Source organism: Sinocyclocheilus grahami, unplaced genomic scaffold (assembly GCF_001515645.1).
Source record: "Sinocyclocheilus grahami isolate Dianchi unplaced genomic scaffold, SAMN03320097.WGS_v1.1 scaffold170.1, whole genome shotgun sequence".
Lineage (NCBI taxonomy): Eukaryota > Metazoa > Chordata > Actinopteri > Cypriniformes > Cyprinidae > Sinocyclocheilus > Sinocyclocheilus grahami.
In genome coordinates this window covers 358,259-380,960 of record NW_015505349.1, presented here as the reverse complement: position 1 = coordinate 380,960, position 22,702 = coordinate 358,259, and the positions used below count along the sequence as shown (strand labels likewise).

The 22,702-nt window shown below is 37.0% G+C and overlaps 2 protein-coding genes across 3 annotated transcripts; one reads left to right on the top strand and one right to left on the bottom strand.

Annotated features, from left to right (window-relative positions):
* The first annotated feature begins 7,035 nt into the window (after positions 1 to 7,035).
* LOC107593431 (solute carrier family 2, facilitated glucose transporter member 5) lies at positions 7,036 to 14,705 on the top strand. Of its 2 annotated transcripts, XM_016283153.1 has the most exons (12): positions 7,036 to 7,137; positions 7,355 to 7,453; positions 9,383 to 9,540; positions 9,658 to 9,782; positions 9,859 to 10,011; positions 10,179 to 10,304; positions 11,683 to 11,870; positions 11,997 to 12,107; positions 12,228 to 12,329; positions 13,268 to 13,343; positions 13,659 to 13,786; positions 14,320 to 14,705. In XM_016283153.1, exons 1-12 carry the CDS (start codon positions 7,090 to 7,092, stop codon positions 14,545 to 14,547), a joined length of 1,542 nt encoding a protein of 513 aa, XP_016138639.1. In that variant the 5' UTR covers positions 7,036 to 7,089; the 3' UTR covers positions 14,548 to 14,705. The 2 variants fall into 2 exon arrangements, with proteins under 2 accessions (XP_016138639.1, XP_016138640.1); XM_016283154.1 differs by lacking the exons at positions 7,036 to 7,137; positions 7,355 to 7,453 and adding an exon at positions 7,681 to 7,713.
* Positions 14,706 to 15,540: 835 nt separating this feature from the next.
* On the bottom strand, positions 15,541 to 20,892 carry LOC107593430 (carbonic anhydrase 6-like). Its single transcript, XM_016283152.1, has 9 exons — positions 20,715 to 20,892; positions 19,555 to 19,734; positions 19,155 to 19,303; positions 18,688 to 18,783; positions 17,790 to 17,856; positions 17,548 to 17,705; positions 17,342 to 17,468; positions 17,154 to 17,237; positions 15,541 to 16,246 (listed from the first exon to the last, which is right to left on the bottom strand). The coding sequence occupies exons 1-9, from the start codon at positions 20,797 to 20,799 to the stop codon at positions 15,633 to 15,635; spliced, it is 1,560 nt and encodes a 519-aa protein (XP_016138638.1). The 5' UTR covers positions 20,800 to 20,892; the 3' UTR covers positions 15,541 to 15,632.
* Between the last annotated feature and the right edge of the window lie 1,810 nt (positions 20,893 to 22,702).

The following is a 22,702-nucleotide window of genomic DNA, read 5'->3' as shown; positions in this document are numbered from 1 at the left end:
AATTAGCTTTTGTTTTTATATTTTCAGTTTTTATTTTTATTTTAATTACATTTTTAGTAATCTTGTTGTGTTTTGACATATTCATTATTATTTTATTATTGTTTCCAGTGAGGTTTATTTTAGTTTTAGTTTTTATATATTTCCAGTTAGTAAAATGCTTCAATTTATTTTGGTAATCTTTTTTTTTCATATAGTTTAGGTTTTTCCATCTAATATGTATATATTTTTTCGATTTTAGCCTTATTTCAATCAACAAAAATGTGTTTTAGTTAAATGATAACAATCCTGTTCAGATTATTGTGTGAGTTTTGATTCTTTGCATCAGTTGTTGGGCGTTGCATTTAAACAATGGAGGAAGATGAACATGAGCTTGCAGGGGCGGGGCTTAAGCGGACTAAATGATTGGAGAAGTCCTGCATACATCAGCAGGAAAAAGTCTTATGTTTTCACTGGAAAATCCAGCTGTGGCATTTTGATGAAACATTACAAGGTCAAAAAAAAAAAGTCAAAAATTGAACATTTAAAAATGTAAAATATACAAAGATTAATCATTTACAATACGATCAATAACGTCTTTGAAAAGTAGACAGAATTTTCATTTCATGCTGACTTTAAGATAATACATACTGAAGTTCATATTTCATGAATTTATGTATTTATTTTAAAGTATTGCATTTGTGTTATTAGCTTCATATCCCCAAACAATCAGAGGTGTCTACCATCACTGAACACTCTTTCTTGGCCATAATATGTGTAAGGTTATGGAGAATCTGCTTGGTAATTATCCGTAAATTATTAAATGATTGCGCCGGCACATTCCCTCAATCCTTGACATTCAGTTGAGTCTCCTTTGACTTTGGCTAATATGCCTTTAGAGTGGTGCTGAGCTGTATCTGAGCTTCTCCAAATATTTGATAATACATGCTGTATAAGAGAATCAGTCTATGCCAGTTTCACCAAAGTCAGGATACAGAGTGACTTCTCCATTATCTCAGCATGATACCAGATCTGCTTTTAGGTTACAAGAAGAGGAACCGTTCTGAGGATAGCTGGGAAAAGGGCACAAGCTGAATACAATGGCAAATGTTGTGCTGATTGATTATGTGAGCTGAGGGAAGAGGATGTTGGATATACACCCACTCTTATGGTATTGCTAACCCTGAGGCAGTGTCAGTTGACAAGCCAGTCCTATGAGCGGCTCATAACGAGTGGAAACTGGAAGCATGGTTCAACAATCATTTTTGAAGCATGTAAACATTAATTTACTGGCAAAATAGGACAAAACAATCACTTGATTTTAGGGGCTTGTCACTTAAGCACTTCATTAACAAAAGTGTCATTTTAGAAAACAGATTTACCACAATAAACAGATAAACAGAATATTTTTGGGATTCACACTTCCTTGGGATTTAAGTGCTTTATGGAAGTACATAGTTCTGTAATCTATGTAATATTTGACAGTGTACTGTAGAGTTTAAAAAGGAGTGTGTGCGCGTGTGTGTGTCTGTGTGTCTGTGTGTAAATGTAGTTGTTTGTCTTTTGAGAATTTTGATTTCCAAGTTTTAAGAGTTCATATATATATATAATATATGTTTTAGAATAATTTTATTTTTTTCATTTAAGACATCATGATATTTACTCTAAATTTGATCATTTGTCAAACAATTGAAATTCAATCTTAAAACAGAAGGACGTGTGTGTGTGTGTGGGGGGGGGGGGGGGGGGGAGAAACTGTCGCGCGGGCTTCCGAACCGTGAGAGAGAGAGCCGCGGATCTAGCGGGTGAGGACTGAGAAAAGGACGAGCCCGTCTCGGATGCCTCCGCTAAATCCAGCCCTTCTCTGCAATGACATATCACTGCAGAGGATAACAACCTAAAGAGAGAGCTTTTTTAAACCCGCACAGACCTGAAGACCTGACCCCACACCTCACCACAATCCCTAGTGGGGTGTTCAGCCCTCGACCTGCTGAAATAAACAGCTGAGGATCTCTGTTTAAGTTGATGAGGTCCAATCAATGTGATTAATGAGTTGCTGAAGGAGGAATAGGAATGAGAGAATCTGCAGTGCAGCACTGCAGGAGGGAGCAGATACTGGTCAGACAGAGACCTCTGCTGTCCGTGTGATGCTGATCAAAGTGTTTGTGGATGCTGCTTTTTCTCAAAAGTGGCTCTGTATCTCATTAAATACATTTTATGGAATAGACCTGATCTCTTTTACTCTTTTGAGAATTAAAATAATCATTTCGTAATTTGTATGGTGTTTTTACAATGTAGTTCCATGATATGAAAAAGTCACGTTAATGAGGTGCAATTGTTAACAAACAAATTATTATTTTTTTTTTTAATTCTGCGTAATGTGACCTTTGTTTTGCAGAATCACATTTTAACTATGCAATGGGTGTCAACAGTCAATAATTAATTTGATACCTAATTTCCAAGGTTTATTTACTTTTTTAATAGCTGTTCTGTTATCAAGCTGGCAGCCCATGGATCATGCCTGGATCATGCCTCTTGCTTGTGTATATATTATGTATTATATATATATTATTTCCTCACATTCCACTGAAAACATTTGTGGAATATAAGCTACGATGTCGCTTACAAGTGATGAAGATTTTTCAGGGCAACACTAAACAACTCTGTACAAAGCAGGTAAAGACGTTACAATAAAGCACTTAAGCATAGCAAAGCCTTGGGCATGTACTTTGGACAACGTGTTCCAAAGTTAATGGGACAATTATTGGAAATAAAAGATGGTGTGTTTTTTTCAAAAGGCATGTGCTTTTCTAGATGTAAGATCGCCCAGCACCTGTCAGATTGTATCAGGACAAAATAATAAATCACCACCATCACCTGTTTTTAGATTATATAAACCTCATTAAAGATTATATTTGTGCAGAGACGTTTTTGTTGGGAAGCAATTAAATATTTTAATGTCGTTTTTGAAAACGAAATAATTAAAGGGTAGCTATTTTAAATTCTAAGTCATTTGTAGATTGGACGTTTTAAAGTATCTTCCCCAACGCTGGTGCCAGAGTAAGTTTCTCTCAGATCTTGTGCTGTTTAGAGACTCAAACATATCTGACAATGATGCATTTGTCAAAACACCACAAGAATAAAACTGCCACATGTTTTATTTGATTTAAATTGTGTATTCATGTAAAATAATGATATAAATACATTTAGTGATGCACCATGCTGTGCATATACAGTCAGTTTTGTGACAAGCAAAGCTAAGCTTAGCGTGTAGACCCTTATTTTCAAAGATACCTTTTTATATATATTTTTTTTAATATTAATATATTTTCTAACTTATGGCTGTTTTTTGGTAAGGCACATGATACTTACCTTTTCTTGAACCTTCGTTCACTTCAGAGTCCATCGCTTGGGTGCGTTACAGCCCTTCTGTGGGTATCTGCAATGACATATCACTGCAGAGGATAACAACCTAAAGAGAGAGCTTTTTTAAACCCGCACAGACCTGACTGTGAGGACCCACACCTCACCACAATCCCTAGTGGGGTGTTCAGCCCTCGACCTGCTGAAATAAACAGCTGAGGATCTCTGTTTAAGTTGATGAGGTCCAATCAATGTGATTAATGAGTTGCTGAAGGAGGAATAGGAATGAGAGAATCTGCAGTGCAGCACTGCAGGAGGGAGCAGATACTGGTCAGACAGAGACCTCTGCTGTCCGTGTGATGCTGATCAAAGTGTTTGTGGATGCTGCTTTTTCTCAAAAGTGGCTCTGTATCTCATTAAATACATTTTATGGAATAGACCTGATCTCTTTTACTCTTTTGAGAATTAAAATAATCATTTCGTAATTTGTATGGTGTTTTTACAATGTAGTTCCATGATATGAAAAAGTCACGTTAATGAGGTGCAATTGTTAACAAACAAATTATTATTTTTTTTTTTAATTCTGCGTAATGTGACCTTTGTTTTGCAGAATCACATTTTAACTATGCAATGGGTGTCAACAGTCAATAATTAATTTGATACCTAATTTCCAAGGTTTATTTACTTTTTTAATAGCTGTTCTGTTATCAAGCTGGCAGCCCATGGATCATGCCTGGATCATGCCTCTTGCTTGTGTATATATTATGTATTATATATATATTATTTCCTCACATTCCACTGAAAACATTTGTGGAATATAAGCTACGATGTCGCTTACAAGTGATGAAGATTTTTCAGGGCAACACTAAACAACTCTGTACAAAGCAGGTAAAGACGTTACAATAAAGCACTTAAGCATAGCAAAGCCTTGGGCATGTACTTTGGACAACGTGTTCCAAAGTTAATGGGACAATTATTGGAAATAAAAGATGGTGTGTTTTTTTCAAAAGGCATGTGCTTTTCTAGATGTAAGATCGCCCAGCACCTGTCAGATTGTATCAGGACAAAATAATAAATCACCACCATCACCTGTTTTTAGATTATATAAACCTCATTAAAGATTATATTTGTGCAGAGACGTTTTTGTTGGGAAGCAATTAAATATTTTAATGTCGTTTTTGAAAACGAAATAATTAAAGGGTAGCTATTTTAAATTCTAAGTCATTTGTAGATTGGACGTTTTAAAGTATCTTCCCCAACGCTGGTGCCAGAGTAAGTTTCTCTCAGATCTTGTGCTGTTTAGAGACTCAAACATATCTGACAATGATGCATTTGTCAAAACACCACAAGAATAAAACTGCCACATGTTTTATTTGATTTAAATTGTGTATTCATGTAAAATAATGATATAAATACATTTAGTGATGCACCATGCTGTGCATATACAGTCAGTTTTGTGACAAGCAAAGCTAAGCTTAGCATCTATTGATATTTAGTGGAGATCAACAGTCTGGGTCAGAGGTCACCAATTAGTGGGCTGAGGTCCATATTCAAATCCTCGATTGGTTCACTTTTCACGCTGTATGCAAGGCAATACTATCTTCATAGTCTTTCATTTGATGTGGTTATAGTCTATTTAATCTATTTGGCCTACTGTGTTTACAATTTATTATTTGATATATTGCCACCAACATAGACATTTACAATAAATATTCCTGAATTGCACATTGTTTAATTGCATAGCCATACAAGATATTGTCCCCTGAAATAGTTTAAGTTATGATTGTCTGTACCTTTGCTGGGAAGGAAATTTGGAGCTCTGGATTCTTCAGACTTTCATTGGTTTAGGATTGGACCCTGGTTATGCTGATAAAGGGGAAAATACCACATCTGTTTAGCACATAGAGTCAGCATTTATTTATTTTTTCATTTGTATTTTTGTGTATCTTTCTGCTTATTTCATTAACTCGGCAGGAGTGGGGCTGAGACAATTCTAAATGAATATTCCTTTTCAGAGTGTTACTGAAATCCTTTTATTTCTGACTACAATGTTTTTCCTTTAGAACATGACATTGAGTAATTATTCAATTACAAACTCCAGAAGTTGTTCTGATAAGTCAAGGGATTTATTATTTTCATAACTTAGGTGTAAACCAGCAGTTATCTTAATTATAAATAGGGTCTTAATTAAAATATGCTAATTTGCAGGTTGTGTGTGAAGTTCTAAGTATGGAGGTCTGTTAGAGCAGGGGTCTCCAACCTTTTTTACACCACGGACCGGTTACGTTCAGAAAATTTTCTTGCGGACCGGCTGTATTTGGGGGGAGTGGGGTGGATATCGCATTATATTGTGTTGTTGTTTTTTGAGTCACAGATCTGATTATTTTTTCGGATAAGCAAGAAAAAAATATTTAAAGCACAATGACAATGTCGTGAAGCGTTTTTTGACATAAGCTAATTTTATGTGTACATATACGCAATTATATGGCGCTGTCTGAAACACTCGTCTATGCTTGTGCGCGCTTTGATTGTGTGCAAGAACAACGTGTGAGTATCGAATTGAGCTCTCTTTCGTTTCTTATTCTTGTTGTTTAAAATTGCTTGAACGTGTAAATTGGCAAATTAATCTGTGAATCAAGTGCGTGCCGAACGGTAGGGTCTCATCCGACCGTATGTACGGATCAACTGCGATCCGTTTAACCCCTAATATGTGACAGAAAATATATTTCATTTACTTATTTAACATGAAATCGTCAAATTGCTACTCCATATCAATCGCATACAACGAAAATACAGAATAATTAGAACAATCGTTAACATAAATAAATAACAGAGTGTCATATCTATACACACTTTTCCCAGAACGTTCTTGCGACCCAGTAGCAGTTCTTCCAGGGCCCTGTGGTTGGGGACCTCTGTGTTAGAGGACAACCATAATTTTGTATTTTATTTATTTATTTTCAGATACCTGAAAACACCAATAATTCATTTTTAATTTAATGTATTTGTATTTTTTGTTTCATTCGAATAGTTTGAGTTACATGTTTAAGATGAGACAAAAACTGCTTGTCATGTACACTTGCATAAACACTTTTCACCTATAAGGGGCGCAAACGTTCTCCAAAGACATGTTATTTTTTAGTCTTTATGAATTCTTCATGAAAAAATTAATAACACTACATGTAAGACAAACTAAATGCATTGTTTGCCAATCTTTATTCCTGCCAGCATTACCTTTTAATTATTGTAGCCCTGAAGTAACCCAGAATATACATGAGGAACAGAAAGTTTATTTGTGACCTGCATTACTCTGTACATTCTCCTCTGCTCAATGTTTGCAGCAGGATGTCCTCAAACCATTTCTAGAGAGAGGCTTTGCACAACCATAATAGTGTGCATGCACATATATACCGAGATATAGACCTCAGAACATCAAAAACACAAGGGTTAGTCAATATGAGATCTAAAAATAGACTAGAAATGTCACAGAAACCAGATGTTGAGGCAAAGAAAAGAAACACTTGGAAGTACTGAAGCCCAATAAATGACATGATTAATGACATGTGCTTTTCTTTATAGGTGCAGATAAGTAGGTAGCTTACTTTTATCTGTTTATATCAGTTGCTTTAATTCCAAACAACTTTAATCTTGGTTTTTAGGGTCGGCTCCAATGTCCAAAGTACCATATAAAGAAAGAGCTGTCGTTTCTTTTCGCTGATGTTCTTTCTGACTGTACTGTAGATTTAAAGCATGAAGGAAGAGATGGACATGGAAGTGAGAGGAAGTGAGAGGAAGGGGGTAAGTACTTTTGACAAACATATTTCTGCCTCAAAATTGTTTTACACTTATTTTGTTCTTTGCTTTTTGGTTTGGTAACAGATAGACAACAATCAACAAGCAATACTTGTGTGTCCTTTCAAATATACTGCAGCTGCTTCCATATGACTAAAAATAAATTTTTAATATATAATTTTATTTGCATTTACATATTTCTAAAATTAATGCAATTTTACAGAGAGTGACGCTGACCCTGGCTGCAGCTTCTCTGATCGCCGGATTTGGTTCGTCATTTCAGTATGGATACAATGTGGCTGTGATCAACTCACCTGCCACGGTACTGACTTTATATATATTATTTTGTATATTATATTATATTATATTATATTATTGTAACGCCCCTGTGGACTGTTTATTGTGGTTTCCTCCCCTTTTGTTGGTTTAGCCCGTTCAATCATTAGTTAATTATCCTCAGTGTGCTCACCTGTCTGCCCCTCGTTATCTGCCCTGTGTGTGTGTGTGTGTGCTCTACATTAAATATCCTTGTCGTCATCCTGCCTGCCTCCACACACCGGGACCGAATAACCAACCCAAAATGTAAAGTATAGTGGCGTCTTTCCCCTCATTTGTTTTTGTCAGTTTTTATTTTTATAATGGATTACCCCGCCTTCCAAATTTTCCTGCTGGAGCAGGGGGAACGCTCTCTTGAGGACCACACAGACGACTTTCTGTCCCTGGCCCACCTCACGCACTACCCGGACAACTGCCTCTGTACCTTCTACCAAGTTGGACTAAACGCCACCACACAAGAGCAGTTGTCTGGGGATGGTCCTCGAGAGAGCCTCGCCACCATCATCGAGTGGGTGCTGGTGTCCTGCAAGTCCCAGCTGACCGTGGACATCGTGGACAACAACACCAGCCCCACTCAGGGCCCTGAGCCCAGCCCACCATCTCCCCGCGGTACGGAGCATAAACCGTCAGCCCAGGAAGGGCTCCTGATCCCTCGTTAAACCCAGGAAGGGCTCCAGCCGAAGAGCTCTCTCCAGTGCCCGCTCCTCAAAAATGCCCACCCTCCCACCAGCTCCGGCCTCCTCCAGCGTCACCATGGTCAGAGTCTCCCTCACCTCCGCCTCCAGCCTCCGAAGCCATCTGAAGCTGGCTCCACTGCGGATCTCTGGATCTCTGCCTCGGTCACCAAAGCCCTCGGCTCCACCCTGGCCCCCCGGATCCTCTGCATCCCCCTGGCTCGTTGGCTCTCCGTCTCTGGCTCGGGCTCCTCCTCCACCTGCTCCGCCGCCGTTGGTCGGCCCTCTGGAGTCGGTGGACATTCCTCCTCCATGGCTCCTCCCTCTGTCGGCTCCACCGTGGGCCGCTAATATGGCTGTGGCCAGGGTCCCACCTGGCTCCTCCTCCTGCTCCGGTTCCTTCCTGTCGTCTCCCTGGCTCCTCCCTCCATCGGCACCTCCCTGGACTCTGTTAGCCGTCTTCCTCCTGGAAGTCCGTCCTCCACCGGAACCTCCACCAGTCTGGTCTGCCTGCCAGCCCTTTGCCTTCCCCTGTCACCATCTCACATCCACTGCTTTTTCCCTCTTCCTCTTCCTAGTCCCCCTCCGCCCCTCCCTCTGTTTCTACGGTGCGAGGACGCACCTTCCGGGAGGGGGGAGTAATTTAACGCCCCTGTGGACTGTTTATTGTGGTTTCTTCTCCTTTTGTTGGTTTAGCCCGTTCAATCATTAGTTAATTATCCTCCGTGTGCTCACCTGTCTGCCCCTCGTTATCTGCCCTATAAGTTCCTGTCTCTTGTATTCTAGTATTGTCGGTTATTGTGAATGTTACCCCGTGTGTGTGTGTGTGTGCATGTTTATGAGGACACAGATTTGTATAATAACATGGGTATGACATAGATATTACAACGAAAAGGTGCTTTATGAGGACATTTTCAGTGTCCCCGTAATTCAAAAGGCTTATAAATAATTCAGAATGAGTTTTTTTGAAAATCTAAAAATGCAGAAAGTTTCCTGTGAGAGGTAGGTTTAGAGGTAGGGTTGGTGTAGGGCAATAGAAAATACGGTTTGTACAGTATAAAAACCATTACGCCTATGGAGAGTCCCCATAAACCATAAAAACAAACCTGTGTGTGTGTGTCTCATCTACCCGAATCTGCCTTGTTGTCTCTACATTAAATATCCTTGTCGTCCTCGTCATCCTGCCTGCCTCCACACACCGTGACAATTATATTATTTCATCTCTGATATTCTGATAAAAGGAGATGAAGCTGTTCTACACCCGGATATATGAGGATCGTTATGGTCCAATGTCAGACAATCTCCTGACCCTCCTGTGGTCCGTAACTGTGTCCATGTTCCCACTGGGTGGGTTTTTTGGATCTCTCATGGTAGCCCCATTGGTGAACAAATTCGGGAGGTAATTTTCTTTGAACTGTATTGGGTTGTAAAAACTGTTTTTTTTTTTGGTTTTTTTTCAATGCATTGCATTGAATCCCAATTATCATTCACCCTAACCAAGGTCTTTTTCTTATAGAAAAGGCACACTCCTGTTCAACAACATCTTCTCTATTGTACCTGCTATAATGATGGGTGTGAGTGAAGTGGCAGGGTCATTTGAAATCATCATTGCTGCACGCTTTTTAGTGGGCATCTGTGCAGGTCAGTAGAATATTCCACCTGTCAGTATGGATCAGCTATATGTTTAAGCATGACAGTATGTGACTGTGTTTTCCAGGCTTGTCCTCCAATGTGGTGTCCATGTATTTAGGAGAAATCGCACCCAAGAATTACAGGGGGGCCATCGGAATTGTGCCGCAGCTTTTCATCACCATTGGCATCGTTGTTGCCCAAGTGTTCGGTGTTCGCAATATCCTGGGAAATATGGAAGGTAATGCACAGTCCATGGAATTTTTGTTGCTTTTTTTCTAGACTATAACGCAAAGGTTTAATCATGAGATGCTCTAGTATTGCTGTGCTATTGTAGAGGAATTTGCAAGTGCAGTTGGAGAAACATGCCCCTGCTGCTCGTGGTGATGTGTAATGTTCTCTCTCTAGGCTGGCCCATCATGCTGGGTCTCACAGGGATTCCAGCTGCCATTGAGCTGCTGCTACTGCCTTTCTTCCCTGAGAGCCCACGCTACATGCTCATACAGAAGGGGGATGAAAAAACTGCCAGGAAAGGTACAGAAGGAGTTATTTTAGTCTTCCATGTCAGAGCACATAAAGAAAATGTGAGGTTTACAGTTGGATGTTCACCAACGATGAACTCATCAAGATTGCAGGGGTTTTATGATGGAGTAGGGCTGGCTTTATCAATTGGACTTATGTAATTAATTTACAACATATTGGACACTTTCTGTCATTTATTGAAGAGAGGACCTTGTTGGATCCTTGTAAGCACCTCAAGTTCTTGTGTACACTGCAAAATAGTTATTTTCTTAATCGTTTTTTTTTATCTTTTTTTTTCTGAGTAAAAATACATATAATGTGAATGACGAACATGGGACACGTTTAAATCATTTTTGTTATTAGTATTGTTTTTAATGGCTACGTCAACGTCAGTTTTAGTCTTTTAATATGGAAAGAATATGCTGTATAGATTGACATTTTAGTTCTGTCAGTCTGTGTATTAGTGACTGCAGGTTATATCATTACTCCAGTAGCTGGCGACAAGTGTCTTTGTCATAAGTCTTTATGAATATGACACTGAATCATACAACAGATTTGTTTAAAAAGACTGATTCATTTAGGAATGAACCCATTAACTGGCTTAATGAGTGTCCTTCAAATGTATTCAACTGATTCATTTGAAAACACTGATTCATTTAGGAACAAATCAAGTGACTGTCTTTATGTGAGCATCATTGAATCATTCAGATTCGTTCAAAACACTGATTTAATCAGAAATGAAACAAGTGACTGGCTTTATGACCGTGACATTAAATCGTTCACATTCATTTAGCTGGTATATTCAAAACTGATTTATTTAGTAACGAAACAAGTGACTGTCTTTATGAAAGAGTCATTGAATCATTAACATTCATTGAATGGATTTATTCAAAATACTCATTCGTTCAGAAGCGAAACTATTTACTGGCTTTATGATTGCGTAATTGAGTAGTTTACATTTTTTCATTAAAAGAATAATTCACCCAAAAGAATATTCAGTCATCATTTCACCCTCATGTCATTCCAAACCCATAAGACTTTGGTTAATCTTCAAAACCCAAATTAAGATTTTTAATGAAACCTGAGGTAGTAATCAAAACTTAAAATATCCAAAAAAGGTTATAAAGATGTCATAAAACAAATCCATATGAATCGAATAGTCTAATCCAAGTCTTGTGAAGAGTTACAATTACTTTGTATAATGAACAGATTTAATTTAGGCTTTTCATGTCCGTTACGAAGCAACCAAAATGTAAGTTACTCAATATTAACGTCTTGCTCATTGAACTTTTGTATTAAGGGCTATATCACACTCGTAATCATGCTGTTGATCTGAATATCACCCTGGGAGATATTGCTTAAATGAAGAGTCTGATGTGTTGTGTTTTAGGACTGCAGAGGCTGCGTGGCTGGGAGGATGTAGATGAGGAGCTGTGCGAGATGCGTGTGGAGGAACAGTCAGAGCAAGCAGAAGGTCGACTCTCTGTGCTCAACCTCTTCACCTTCCGCTCACTGCGCTGGCAGCTGCTGTCAGTAATCTTCATGAACATGGGCCAACAACTGTCAGGAGTCAATGCCGTAAGCACCACTTTAAAACTCACACAGATTATTTAAAAAAAAAAAAAAATTCTGAAAGCGTAAGTGTGGTGTTATAAATTTGAAATGTCTTGCTCAACTGAATCTTAATTTTAACCCAATCTTCAGATTTATTACTATGCTGACAGCATCTATAGCTCAGCAGGAGTGGCTGACGATCACGTTCAGTATGTGACGGTTGGAACAGGAGCAGTTAATGTCTTCATGACAATAGCAGCCGTAAGCCACTTATTGTCGTTGTTGTTGTTTTTTTTTAACTTCATAGTTTGATACCCCTTATGAGGAGCTCATTTACTTCACAAAGAAATGTGTAAAGAATATGATTTTCTGTTTGTGTAGGTGTTCATAGTGGAGAAATCTGGTAGAAAGTTGTTGCTACTGATCGGCTTTGGTGTCTGCTGTGGAGCCTGTGTTCTCCTGACCATAGCACTCTACTTCCAGGTATAACAACACTGTATTCATTTAAATACACTACTAGAGATGAACGAATAAAATCTGGAAATATTACAGGTGTTTAGAATTATTAGATATACACAGACTGATATACATTCTATTGTTTATTTGCCCTGATTTTACATGATCTTTGCCATCTTAATGTCAATTTATGTGAAAGCATTAATTATATAATAATACAGTTAAATGTAATCTTTAGCAAATTTCATAGTGAATTTCCATATTTATACTGTACATTTCTAATGTTGTGATGCCTAAATTCACTTGTAGTGTTAAAAATTATTTATTTCTCTAAGAGAAGCTGATAGTATATTAAGACTGATAGATATTTATATTGATTAAAATTAAAATATTATTGTTTAAATGATGTCATAGTAATATTTCAATATAGGTCATTTATTGGTTATTGACCTTAACGTAATTATTAATGGTTTATCTGTATTGTAACAAGTGCAAAGAATTCAAATATTTGCGTTTTATTTTTTTCATATACAGTATTTAAACAAACTGATAGTATATTTAGACAAAGTATTTTAATATTGAAATATTTTTAAGTAATGTCATAGTAATATTTGAATGTAAGTAATTTATTGGTTAAACATAATAATTAACAGCTGATGTGTGTGTGTGTGTGTGTATATATCTATCTCGCTCACTCATCCAGATTTGTGAACCCTATTCAGATTAGAGCTGATTATTATGACTTATCAGATTCACTTTAACTAAATAAGGGGGTTTCCTTATGTGGCCCATTTTGGTTGTAGTAAATTCTTGTTTACAGACAGACAGGTGTTATAGGCATTGTAAAATATCAGTCCCAGCAGAGATTTTCATTTTATGTGCTGGCCTGATGAATTTGCCTCTTGGGTCTATGTGAAATGCAAGGCTATAAATGGTATAATAAATGCAGCACTTTCCACCCACAGACTTCACTGGACTGGATACCCTATGTCAGCATCGTCTGTGTCATTACTTACGTCATTGGACATGCTATTGGCCCAAGTGAGTTCACGCCAATCCCATAGGGGCATATTGCAGATGCACAGGGAGTTTGCTGCATCTCAATGAATTCACTCCCTCCCTTTCATTTGTTGTATTCCTTGGTGGGGAATGACAATAGATTTATGCTGCATTTTCTGGGATTTTACATTAAAACCCTGGAGTGAATGCAAGAGAAGTGCTTTAAAGTGGCAGTAAAACAGATTGTAAAAGCAGCACAGTGTTTCAAGCAGTCTCTTTTCTCACTGCCTATAAAAAGATGATGTGTTTGATGATAGAATAGCCAGATTTGACCGCTTTTTCTGCATCCCTCTGCAGGTCCTATTCCTAATGTAATCACCACAGAGATGTTCCGGCAGTCTTCTAGACCACCAGCGTTCATGGTGGCTGGCACAGTTCACTGGCTCTCAAACTTCACAGTCGGCCTGGTCTTCCCCTTTCTAGAGGTCAGAGGTCAAATGCAACACTAACAAAGAGTCACAGTATTGCAATTGATACTTTTAAGTTATTAAAGAAATAGTTCACCCAAAAATGAAAATATGCTGGAAATGTACTCACCCTCAGGTGATCCAAGATGTGAATGAGTTTTTCTTCTTCAGATACAGATTTGGAGACATTTAGCATTACATCACTTGCTCAGTGGATCCTCTGCTGTAAATGGGTGCGCGTTAGAAAGATTTCAAACAGCTGATAAAAACCATAATCCACAAGCAATCCATATGACTCCACACGACTTGTGGATTTATTGTGATGTTTTCTACAGCTGTTTGCACTCGCATTCTGTGGCACCCATTCACTGCAGAGCATCTGAGTGATGTAATGCTACATTTCTCCAAATCTGTTCCGATGAAGAAACAAGCTAAGTGAGTAATTAATGGAATCAGTGCAAATCCTTTTACAGTTATGAAACTCACTGAATCATCAAAGCAAAATGTTAAAGAGGACTTGAGTTTGCTCAAGGGCTCATTTGTGTCTACAGAGAGGCCTGGGTGCTTACAGCTTCATCATTTTTGCCTGCATCTGTCTTGCCACACTTATCTACATCTGGGTGGTCATCCCAGAGACCAAAAACAAGACCTTCCTGGAGACCAGCAAGCTTTTTGCTCATAGAAACAAGGTGGATATTGTGGTGGAGGCTGGGGACTCTGAGATCAAAGAGACTGGAGGGGAAAGCAGCGAACAGGAAATTAAAAACACATTTTTCTGAATAGATAAGGGGTCGTTTACACAGGACATGTTCTTGTGTTTGTCTGCAATGCTTTGAACTGTTTTAATGCACTTTATTTTTCAGCGTCTGTTTTGGAAGCAAGAACAGGTCATGTATTATAACATCAAAATATTGTGCCTTTTTCATTGTCATCTGTATTTGGGGTATTGATATACAAGAATGTCCAAGAAAGGAAAAACATATATTTTAAAAATCAGGTTTAAAATGCATGTCCCAAGTTCTTGTATTCATATTATTTTCATATGGTTTTGAAAAACTTTTATACAAAGTTCAACAAAAGATTTAATTTAATGACAACTGATCTAATCATCGAGTGCAAAGTAATATATTTTCCTTCTAACTAAAAATGTTTTTAAATATTTTTAGGGTAAGAAGTATTGTGTACAAATTTTCTTTAGCATTTATAATTCTTTATAATAACTTTTATTGCATATTTTTACAATAATGCCATGTCATAAAGGTCAAATTATCTTTTAAGAGACTTCTTGAGCTTAAGGGTCTGCGGGGGTCCTTTATATAATATAATATAATTTTATGTTTTTTGCATGTTTCTATATGTTTGTGGCATCATATGACGTTGATTTGGACAAACATTTTTCGAATATTTATGTATTTTAATGAAGGTGCTTCACAGCTTAATTCCTTTTCTAAGTAATAATTAAAGATTTTATTACTTTAAAATGTTTTTTTTTTTTTTTGTCATTGTGATATTTTTTTCTTCAGAAACTAGAAACATGCCCTTCATAAATATTCAAGGTATTATACAGTATGTACAAACTGCATTTTATATGCAGTTTGTACATACTGTATAATAAATTAACAGATTTAAGAAGGTTAAGAATGCAAATATTGTTTATTAAAATTCTTCAGATATGATTCACATTATTCAATTGGGTAAAAATACATTGAAATGCTTTTATTTAAAATACAGATTGAATAGAATATATCTTTCTCAACTGCAGTTATTCCCTGGGTGAGTATACAGTTCAATTTAGCAGAGCCAATATTGCTGATATTGTCATTCGTTTAAAAAAGTTCTTAGCCTGTGGCAATCTCTTTCTCTCTCAGTGGCAAACCTGCTCAGCCTGCAGCTGAACTCCTCCATACAGACTGAGCGGAGTGATTCCCCAGCTCAGGATATTCCCTTTCACCTTGCCATTATCACACAACATTTGCTGCCTAATCTCTGCTGCAGTCAGCACATAATCCCACACATTTACATCGGTCATGTGCCCTGCAAACGCATCACTGATTGAGATCCCTAAAAACCCATCCTGGTCCTTCCCCAAAATGAGAGTTCCTCCAGCTGGAATGGTGTATCCTGCCCGAATGTACTGCTCTACCCCGACCAGTCCATTCACCCACAGTTCAGCCCCTCCTGTGTGTGATGCCCAGGTAAAGCAGTAGTTTGTCCAGTCGTGGGATTGACGTTCAAATGGTAAATTCACAAACTCATCTCCGATCCAGAGACCCACTTCAGAGCCCAAAGTGATCATGAGCTCGTTGTCATGTGATGTGGAGTAAGAAAGCACGGTGAGGTCTTGTAAGGCCGGTATACGGACGTTCATGCAGGCTGTAAAGGACTGGAGGTTCATGGGGTGGGATAAGACTACCAAGGCATAACTCTCCAAATTCTTTTTTGGGAAGTAGAGGACCAGTGGCGATATATGTTGCAGGCCTTGAGAAGGAAAGTTGACATAAATCGATAAATAGAATCTCACTTGTTTACATTAGTTGTCATGGTATGTTTGAATGTCTACGGTTCTAAAACTACAGTTGGACCTACTGCAAAAAAATAATCACCTGTACTTGTAAACAATGGTCCTTGAAAAGACCAAATATCAATGTCAAAGCTTATTTTAATTCAGAGACAGATTAACAATGTATACCGAGAATGATACATCACATTTAAAGGGATAGTCCGCCCAAAAATAAAAATTCTGTTATTTACTCACCCTCGTGTTTGACATTTTTTCATGAAACAAGTTGAATGCATGTCTGAGCTACTTTTTCATATAATGAAAGTGCATGGTGAACCGATTGTGTCCAGCTCCAAAAAGGATGAAACACCATACAAACATTTTAAATGTTTACAGTATTTTCCAAAGCTTTTGACCAGTGTTGTTTTTGATAAATACAACTAAAATTATTACATTTAAAAAATAAAAATGTCATTAATTTAAATAAGATAAAATAATAAAATAAAATTGCCTTTTCAACTAATTGAAATAAATACTAAAATGACTGAAATTAAAATAAGAAAAAATAAACAGAAAAATAACAAAATAAAATAAGCAAAATTACTAAAATTTTCAAATGTTTCTGTAGCCATACGGTAGTTTGAATGAGGAACAGTCACTATTTAAGTCTCTATTCATTGAAAATTTAGCTTGACAGCTTTGGCCACCATTCCCTTTCATTGTATGGAAAAAGCAGCATGTACATTCTGTTACAAATAACTCCTTTTCTGTTTCACAGAAGAAAGTCATACATGTTTTTTAAAGACATGAAGAATTTTTATTTTTGGGTTTACTACCCCTTTGAGATTTCCCTGTAATCTTGACATTTCTCATCAAAAGTTATACCTGGAACCGTTTTTTTGTCCAGTGACACAATAAGGCTCTCAATCCTTTTAAGCTTAGCTTCAATCGCTTCCTGACGGCAAATTCCTGCAAGAAACCAAAGAGGAGAGAGGGAGAATATGCTCAGGCACTGCAGGCCTAACAAAGAGCATTTTTCATAGCTGCTGGAAAGGATGAAGCTCTGCCCTAACCTCCTTTGCCCAGGCGTGGGAGGAAAGAGGACTCCACCACTCTGTCATTCAGAGGCTGGGCCATGCGGTAGTCATTCCACAGGGTCTTATTTTCATGGTCCATTAATGTGCTCTCCAATTTCCTGATCTGAAGGTCACCACATTAAAAGTTAAAGGAAAAGCAAAAAAAAGATTGAAAACTTTTTCATGAGAACTTTTGGAGGCACCTGAGTGTGAGAGAGGGTGATGGGCGAATCAAATACTGTCCACAGAATGCTCTCATGGCACGGCGGTGTGGTGAGAGAGCCCTGATATCTGAAAAAGTGATTGAGGTTCTCTGGAAGCATGGAGCGTACGTTCAAGTTAGTGATATTCATGGCCTGACCTGCAAAGAGAGAAAAAAAGAGAGAAAAAAGGCTGCATAGAATGAAATATTTTTGCGATGGTCATCCAAACTATTTTGGATTACCTGCATATTTGATGTTTACCAGGTTTGCAATGAAATCACTGTAGTACGTGTTCTCAAAATGCCCATCCTAAACACAAAGTATCCATATATCAAATACTGTATACCGCTACAAGGCAAACATTATATTTTACTATAAACATTATATTTTTATTATTACATAAAAGATAAATATAATATAAAATGTATTAAAAAAGTCTTAAGATGTAAAAACATTATATATATAAATATACTTTTCAAAACATATACAATATTATATATAAGTTTTATATTGTATAATTTTTTTTAACAGTGAGTTGAAACTGAAGGAGGTAGTGGCATGGTGTTGCTAGCTATTACTAACTAGGTCAATGTGAAGTTGATCAAGCCACTCAAGTGTAAACATTTTCAGATAAACCATTATGCAGTGGTTTCGTGAACACACTATTAGCCAAGCAATTGCAGAGAAAGACATTTGCCACTGCACTACATATCGCAGCAGATTAGAATGCCTATGGGTGTGTTACTAAAACAATGACCTCCCCCATAAAATGGTATTGGGAGCTTGTGACCTGCACACAGTCTTGTGGGAACAGAATATCAGGCAGTAGGCCACCACACAGTGGTCTGATCAATTAACCCATTTAGTTCAGAGAATACAGATGTCTATCTTTACTCATGCTATGTGCTTCAGGCAATGTGGGGTCATTTGGTGCAGCCCAGCTTTTTTCAAGAGGATTCACATAGACAGTCATTTGAATTTTTCATTTTCATTGTTTTTCTTTGAGGATAATTTGCTTGGCCTTAATCCCATTAGATGGCAGCACTGCACCAAAATAAAATAAATAAAAAGAATCATAAAAAATAAAAAGAATATTCTAATTTCAAAGAGGATGAAAAAGATGGTTACAGCCAGTCTTACCTCATAAAAAAAGGCTAAAACTGCAAGACCGTCTTGTTTATCTTTGGCCTCGTGGAAGCTGCTGTACTTATCAGAGTTGTAGTGAACCACATGCAGCTGTTACACAAGAAGTCAAACAGGAAGATGCTAGAAATTACACTTCAAATTGAGTAATGTGAAGTTCAAAACATATTGGGTTGAACAAGTCCTTCCGTATTGCCAAATTAAAGTTTCGCAACACTCTTGAGGAACTTAAATGCAGGAATATTATTTATGAAACAATACAATTTATAATAGAACAATGATAACTACATATTTGTCTAAAATAGAACCTGACATACTGTAGTAAGATTTCAGGCACATGTCCAGCATCACTTGAATGGATAAGCCCTCAGCCCTACTTAACAGCATTGCTTTATTTACATCTAGGATGTCTCTAAATGTTTTTATGCATTCATTTGTTGGGCTAAAATTAATTATGTAAATACTTCTGCCATGTAGCGGATGCCATCCACTGTGTGCTCTGATCCACTGGCTTCCATGTCCCAGCCTCCCCAGTGCAGATGCATCTGGACAGCAGTGTAGCGGTCTGGAAACCCCTTGGTAATCATCATAGTCTGTGGCAGCTGAATTTCCACTGTCAAAAACAAACAAGATAGTGGGCTACATTCATGGACAGCTAATCTACCCTGTAAAGATTAAGTTACACAGACTGAAGTAATAAGACGGGAAGCATGTATTACAAAAGGGGGCGACAAAGATCAACGTAGGCTATATAGATAAAAGAGCCACATAACAATAGCAGGTGGTCTATATTAATTAAAAAATAATGATAATAATAAAGAATTGTCCATTTATTTGAAATGGTTCTAATATAAGGATCCATACCAGAATGTCCATTGTTCTTCATGCGAAAGCTGCCGTGCATGTCCTCATAGCCCTTCAGCTCGAGCTGTAGCAGTCGCTGATTGTAACGCACTTTGCGCCGCTGTATGTCAATGGGAGACTGTTTGTTGAGGCCGCACTCGGGAAACTTTTCTGTCCAGTTATTCTGATCCAGTTCTCCTTCTGTAGCGCCACAAATTTCACAATAAAACTTAGCCGATTATAATATTTGGTGTTGGTGGGGGTCACACACACGTTTTTTAAAACTAGGATTTAAAGGAAATAGCAGCGCGAATTTTCGCTAACGAAAAAGTCGCTGTCGCGTGAAAAGGTAACCATAGCAACAGTAGCCTACGTCACTCATGCGTTAATTCCACTGAAAAGCAGTAAATTCGTACTATAGAAATTTGTATATTTGATGTACTTTTTTATACAGAAAACGAACATTTGAATTGTAAGGAACAACATATTATACAATTGTTTATTCTGTTAGGAAAATTCCATATACATAAGAAGAAGTGGGCTCAATGTAAACCACATTTTGCACATTTTATAAATGACTTTAAATTACATGTAAATCTCTTAGAACAAACAAAAAACCAAAAAGCATTGAAAACATGTAATGCTCTGAAAGCATTGAACTTTATGTAATTTTCTTCCTTTTTTATTTTTTTTCTTTCTCTGGCAGCTAATAATGTTAATTTGATCATGTGAATATGTAATACCTCATGTTCTTGTGGCATTGAATTAATAAAGCATTAAAAAAAACATTCAATTCGTACTTGTTTACATAGCCATCTTTTTAAACGAGGTTAGATCATTATCTTATCTTTCATTATTATCTTTCTTTGCATGCCAGCTTACTATCTTTTCTATTCTCAATTGTATTATTTATTTTAATATTTGTGTATCCTTTTTCTGATAACTACTGGTAAGTTAGAACAACGCAGTTCATTGTCATTTGACAAATAACACTTTGTACAGCTGCTACAGTAAGACCAGTAGCGAGGCTATACAAACGATTTAATATAAAGCTAAATGTTTAATGTTAAAACTAACTGTAAACGAAAATGATTGAACATTGCCGTACAAACTTATTACGTGGGCATTGGAACTCCTAAGATTAATGGTGTAAATATTTGTTTAGAAAAGGAAGCACTTGCCTGAATATGTCCATTTCTCTCCATCTATTCCAGCTGATGCGAAATTCAGCAATCCGGTGAATAACAGGACTACACACAGCTGCATTCTCAAAGTGCACAGACTCTCTGAGTGTGATGAATGCTCTAACAGTCTCGTTCACAGGATTGTACAGAGGTGCTGAGAGTGACATTGATTGCAACGGTTTACAGCCAGAATGCCAAGGGCGTGTAGTAACATGGTCATTTAGAGAAGCTTTTGATGTATTGGCAAATAAATGTTTATCTGGCTTTGCTCAGTGGATTCCTCCTTTTTTTCATGTTTACTCTTAAGGCTGCACCTTTTTAGATAATATTTTAATTTGAATATATAGAGACTTTGCTTATCTATAAAGGTGTAAGGTTAACATGTCAAACTGTTTAAATGATGACATGAGATGAAGACTAATAAAAGCTGATTTATTTTAAGTCATAAAATAAAAACAATGTAGCAGGTGGTTTAAGGAATTAATTTTCTGAAAATCAGTATTACATTTCATTTGATCAAACAACGTATATATATATATATATATATATATATATATATATACATACACAGTATATATACTGCTTTGCATTTTCTAGAGAAATAAAAACCATTAACATGGAAACATGGATAGCAACTCAGATGTCAAGTTGCTGGCTAAATCTAGGTCTTATTCAAAATGAAGAGTAAAGATGTACTCATGAATAAAGAAGTTTAACAGCTCTAGACACTAATAACAGTTTTGATCGCTGTTACAACATGTTTTTACAAGTTATAGTGGAGCGGAAATTTAAAGAAGAAACTGGGGGACAACATAAGGGAGACTGCAGTGACAAACAATACAAACAGCGCTTTTAAAATATTATAAATCTTACAATGGATACTGTGATATTTTTTATTACAAAACACTCAATTGTATAATACTCTTAACAAAACTCAAAAAGGATAGGCCTACATGCTGTTTGGTACACATGAAGATGAAGTAAAACAACGCACAAATTAGGAAATGGGCACAAAAATATCAAAGTGTTTTGATGTCTCAACACTGTTATTTTAATTTTCGGATGTGAAATCAACATCAAACAGGCCAGCCACTGATTAAATGAGGTACTTAGAGTGATGGAGTCTGGAGAGAGAAACCACAGAGGTCAAAGGTTACTTTGAAGTCTCTAGAGTTTAGTAGCTGATAACTAAGTAAAGGTGCTCCACTTGGTCATGTCAAGCGCTTTGCATAGTACTGTACAGAACTCTGTGAAAACATGTCTGTAGCTTGCAAAAAGCATAATAGCAGCACAGTTGTAATGAGGAAAAAGATGTTAAGATCAAGATGTACCTTTTACATAAATTCAGAGTGATATAAGGAGCACAAATCTACTGGTTCTGCTGTGGGAATGTTTTTTGTCAAGATCAAAAAGGTAAAAACTCCTATCTTAATCTGACATCGTTACTTTTTTATGGATTTGAACATCAATGGTACAACTAAATCTAACTGACAGTAGGCTATGTGGTATTTTTGTGTATATTTGTGGAGCAATTTTCAGTTTATTTTTAGATTATAGCATCAAGGGAACATCAGCCACACTAGGCATATTATACATTATACATGACATCAAAGCTGACAGTTCCTAAATGAAAATGACAAAATACAACATTCATCCAAATCTATAAATCTAGCAAGGGCACACACTTTTTGTCGGTTGATTGGTGCAATTAGAAGGAGAATTTAGAAAATGTCTAATTTTGCTGTATTTTGCAGCACTAATAAGTCAACATATGTTTTTGTTCTAATTGCCTCAAGCCTTGTCAATCTTCAGTGGTTTGAAATAAAAACTCAGTTTCAATGTAACTTAGTGTAATGAGAGAATTGGTTAAATGCTATTGAACACGATTCCAAGTCAATCTATATAGTCACAGAATGGAATTCCAAAAGATAATGACAAGCATCCAAATCCTATAGACATACTACCATTCAAAAGTTTGGGGTCAG